The sequence below is a fragment of the Pterocles gutturalis genome, unplaced genomic scaffold (genome assembly GCF_000699245.1).
Source record: "Pterocles gutturalis isolate BGI_N339 unplaced genomic scaffold, ASM69924v1 scaffold15929, whole genome shotgun sequence".
Taxonomy (NCBI): Eukaryota; Metazoa; Chordata; class Aves; order Pterocliformes; family Pteroclidae; genus Pterocles; species Pterocles gutturalis.
In genome coordinates this window covers 2,788-7,123 of record NW_010128485.1, presented here as the reverse complement: position 1 = coordinate 7,123, position 4,336 = coordinate 2,788, and the positions used below count along the sequence as shown (strand labels likewise).

The following is a 4,336-nucleotide window of genomic DNA, read 5'->3' as shown; positions in this document are numbered from 1 at the left end:
GATGATCTTTAAGGTCCCTTCCAATGCAAGCCATTCTATGATTATATTTAGCAGATTCATCATGTTTGACAAATGCATAAAATCAATATTAAAATGTAACTGAAATACAATTTTGGTATCAACTAAGATGTTATTTTGTAGCTTTTTTACTACAGTTGGAGTTATTTGTAGAGCATTTGATTCTGTTACAACTGTATTGCAGTTATTCAGTAATTAAACATTTCATTGTAGGTTTGAGAAATGTCTTGCCTATAACAACTGCTAAAGTCCCAATTGTCAAATTTTTCCATGTCAGAAGTGGTCTTGAAGTAGACATCAGTTTATATAATACTCTGGTAAGATTATCTCTTCTTTTATTTTATTTTCTTTAAACAGAAAGATTGTTGTTTTGTGAAGTTCAATAATCAACCATTTCCAGTTACCTATTGCAGTTTTAGATTTTTGAACAACCTTTTTTTTTTTTTGACTATGAGTAGTCAGTTGCACAACTGTGACTTTAGAGTTGTCACTTCTCTAAGAAAATATATTAGTTTTTCAGTAATAGTAAGAAATAGTGGTTTAGGCATTTTAAGTCTTTCTGTAAATCAGAAAGACTAAATAATATAACTTCAGCTTTCCTACACTCCACTTCCCATGATGGCTCTTGCTTAGCCTTGAGTCCTGGATAGTGATTTTTAACCTAGCTTGCCTGAAGTGTAACAAGATCCTGGACAAATATTTTAAAAACAAGTTTTGGGTTTTTTCAATGTCTCTGAACTTCAAAAGCCAATTCCTTGAAACATCAAAGGAGAGTAAGTTTTCCAGCCAAATACTAAACTTTCTGAAGTTTTTGTATGAGCTCAAGGAAAATCTAGAGACACCTCAATCACTAAGTCTGAAAGTTTTCTTCTTGAAATTACACATCCATATGTGTCAGGTGATAGCTCTCATGCTTCTGGGCTCAAATCTCTTAGTTAAAGAACATACCTTCTACCAAATATTCTGAAAATGCAGTAGTAAATTAGTGCTTCCCTTTCTGAAGTCCTCTTCTGTGAAAGCTGCTTTGTACCACTCCTGTGCAGATTAAGGATGCTGATCAGCTTTATAACAGAGCAGGTGATAATCTCATTGTTGAATGCTTCCTTTCTCAACATACATTCTGCTACACAGGGCTTCACATCTGCATTTCTTGAGCACACAACTTGGAGTTTTTGTTTTTCATGTTTTCAGCTCACTCCTTCATTCTTCAGCACTTCTGTATTTTCTGTATGACTTCCTTATTTTTACAGGCCTTGCATAACACGAGACTCCTGTCATCGTATGCAGCCATTGATCCTAGAGTAAAGTATCTGTGTTACACAATGAAAGTCTTTACAAAGGTAAGCATATTTTAGAAATTCTAGAAGCAGTAGTGCCCCCAGCAAGATATTATAACCATAAAAGATAAAAATCATGTTTCTTTTTCTAGATATGTGACATTGGAGATGCATCTCGAGGTAGCCTTTCTTCTTATGCATATACTCTTATGGTGCTTTATTTTCTTCAACAGAGAAATCCACCTGTCATCCCTGTTCTTCAAGAGGTACAGTATATCAAGAGGGAAACAAGTATCTGTACACAGTATTGACCAGAAGAATGTCAGTGCTGAATCTGAAGGGCTCTTCTAATGATTTTGATGTTATGCTTTCAGATCTACCAAGAACCAAAAAAGCCTGAAATTTTAGTTGATGGATGGAACGTTTATTTCTTTGATAAGATAGAGGAGTTGGTGAGTAAATCAGAAAGGTTAATTTGAAGTGGTGTTACCAGTAGCTTTGCAAATGGAAAATAATTCCTTTTAAGAAACACTGTCCTCAGATATGGTGGTTGAATATAGAAAGGTAAGTGGAGTAGCTATTGCTTTGAAAATCCCAGTCTCATGCTGTAAAGCTTTAAGAATATCATCGGTTGTAATTAATCTGTGAAAAAAAAAAAAAATCTGAAAAAAATCTGAAAAAATAGATTAAAAAATTATTGTATGGTGTTAATGATGATTAATTGGCTCTGTGTGTCACATTGTTGGGAGGAGAACTACAGATACCAGCTGGATATTTGTCATAGCTGGTTAATCCTGTTGAATGATTTTGTATTAAACAGACAGATAAAGTGAATTAATAAATTCTTTTATAACAGGCAAAACCTAATATTAAAAAGTTTTATTAATTCTCCACTATTGTTATTAGTATTTTTAACATTATTTTTGAATTGTTGGATCATTACTACCAGTTATGAAAGGAAGTATTCCAGTGTAACTCAATTGAGTTGCTTTATAAAATAAGACTTGCATTATGTGAGTTTCCAAGTTATGAAAACTATTCTGCTTAATATAAGTAAAAATTATTCTGCTTCCTGGAAGTAAAAATATTTCCATCATTTTCAGTCAGCCGTTTGGCCAGACTGTGGCAAAAACACTGAATCTGTTGGGCAACTGTGGCTGGGACTTCTCCGTTTCTACACCGAAGAATTTGATTTTAAAGAGCATGTCATCTGCATTAGGAGAAAAAATCTGCTTACAACTTTCAAGAAGCAGTGGACCTCCAAATACATTGTAATTGAAGGTAAAAGCACATGAAGTACGTGAAAATGTGGAATTTCTTTAATGCCCACATGAAAACATAAGTATTTCCATGAGGCTTATTCATTTTTCTGTTACTAGATTCTAAGTTCTTATTTGCTCATGTTTTGAAATAATCGCAAAATTCTCATTGAGTTTCAGTAGTGATAAAAATTATTCTTAGGGTTTTTTTTTCATGTACTGAAAAGAACCTGCAAAGTAGACTTCATACTTTTCATGATGACAGTGACAGAAAAAAAAGATTTAAGCAAGTCCTTTGGCAAGGAAATTAGCTGTAATGCAACCGAGGTTTTCTTACAAATACTAAGTTTAACTGCACCCATATTTACATGACAGATTTAATCCTGTGTGTGATTACACTTGTAAGTAATACCATGGCCTCTGTCAAGAAAATGCAGTGATGCATTTTAGAAGTGTTCCCTGAACCACTTTCTGACCCATATGACTTTCATGGAAAGAACTTCTACTCTCTTGCCTGCACATTCAACTTACTCTTCTATAATACTTCAGTCAGTTCAAAGGTGGACAGCTATAATCCTTTGTCCATGGAGTTAATTTATTTTCAATAAATTTGTAAACAGTTCAATTTTAGCATATTAATAGCCGCCTTGATTTGTTCATATGTTTATTGTTGATCTTGTCCTGGACTTGAGTAATGCCTGTGATGCTTTTTGTACAGATCCCTTTGATTTGAACCATAATCTTGGAGCTGGATTGTCAAGAAAAAGTAAGTCTCCTGTTACCAAATTCTGGTGCAAAGTGAAGATCTTGTCTTAGATCTTATTTTACTGGCTTCTTTGATGTTTGGATGATGTTTTTTCTTTTTTATTTTTTTTCCCCAGTGACAAATTTTATAATGAAGGCTTTTATCAATGGCAGAAGGGTATTTGGTACCCCTGTAAAAGTATTTCCTAAAGAATATCCATCAAAAATGGTAAGCTGCTTCTAAGAGCAGTATGTGTGTGCTCTTGGGTGCATAACTTACCACTTGCAGGAGTATGGTTACATTTTGTTTAAGTTCTTCAGTCTTAAATATCAACAGTACTCTAAAAATATTTATGGGAATTATTACTGAGTTCCATTTTCATGGTGTTTGCATGTAAAATGTGTTGGCATGCAGAATACTAGTCAAGTCAGAGCTTCAATGTACAGGCTTACACATTTTAGTCCCTATCAAAACCAGCTTACCACTTGTTAAAACTGAAGTTTTAAGAACGAGCTTGCAGACCTGGTGGTCAGCAGGCTGCCTGTAAACAAGAGGCCACAGGCCAGTTAATCTCATCAGGTCTTCCAGGAGTTCAGCTACACACACAAAGTTTATCCTTCTCTGTGACTCTTAACTGCTGTTTTAACACTTGCTTGTCTGTCTTGATTACCAAGTATATGCGTTTTCATTTTCAATGCATGATTTCTTCTTCAGGAATACTTTTTTGACCCAGAGGTACTAACAGAAGGAGAATTGGCACCAAATGACAGGTGCTGCAGAATTTGTGGTAAAATCGGCCATTTCATGAAAGATTGCCCCATGAGAAGAAAGTGAGTATAGTTTTGGTATCTGTGTGGAATACTTCCTTAGGTTTGTTTAGAAGAACAGTAATGCTAAAGCAAAACTTGGACATGCTGCAGATTATTTCCTTTACTGTTGAAATGAATCAATACCAGTTTTGGCAGTGGTGGATGGTGTTGGTTTTTAAATTTTTTTGTCTGTGTTGAGCCACTATTTAACTTTTGCCAGCTATTTAA

General features: G+C 34.4%; 1 protein-coding gene across 1 annotated transcript; it reads left to right on the top strand.

The window, feature by feature from the left end:
- Positions 1-231: 231 nt before the first annotated feature.
- LOC104466284 (terminal uridylyltransferase 7-like) lies at positions 232-4,133 on the top strand (the record flags this gene model as incomplete). The annotated part of the gene is made up of 8 exons (XM_010079654.1): positions 232-335; positions 1,269-1,358; positions 1,448-1,561; positions 1,670-1,747; positions 2,399-2,576; positions 3,273-3,320; positions 3,436-3,527; positions 4,014-4,133. Coding segments are annotated over 8 exons (824 nt in total), but the record flags the coding sequence as incomplete, so codon positions are not given.
- Between the last annotated feature and the right edge of the window lie 203 nt (positions 4,134-4,336).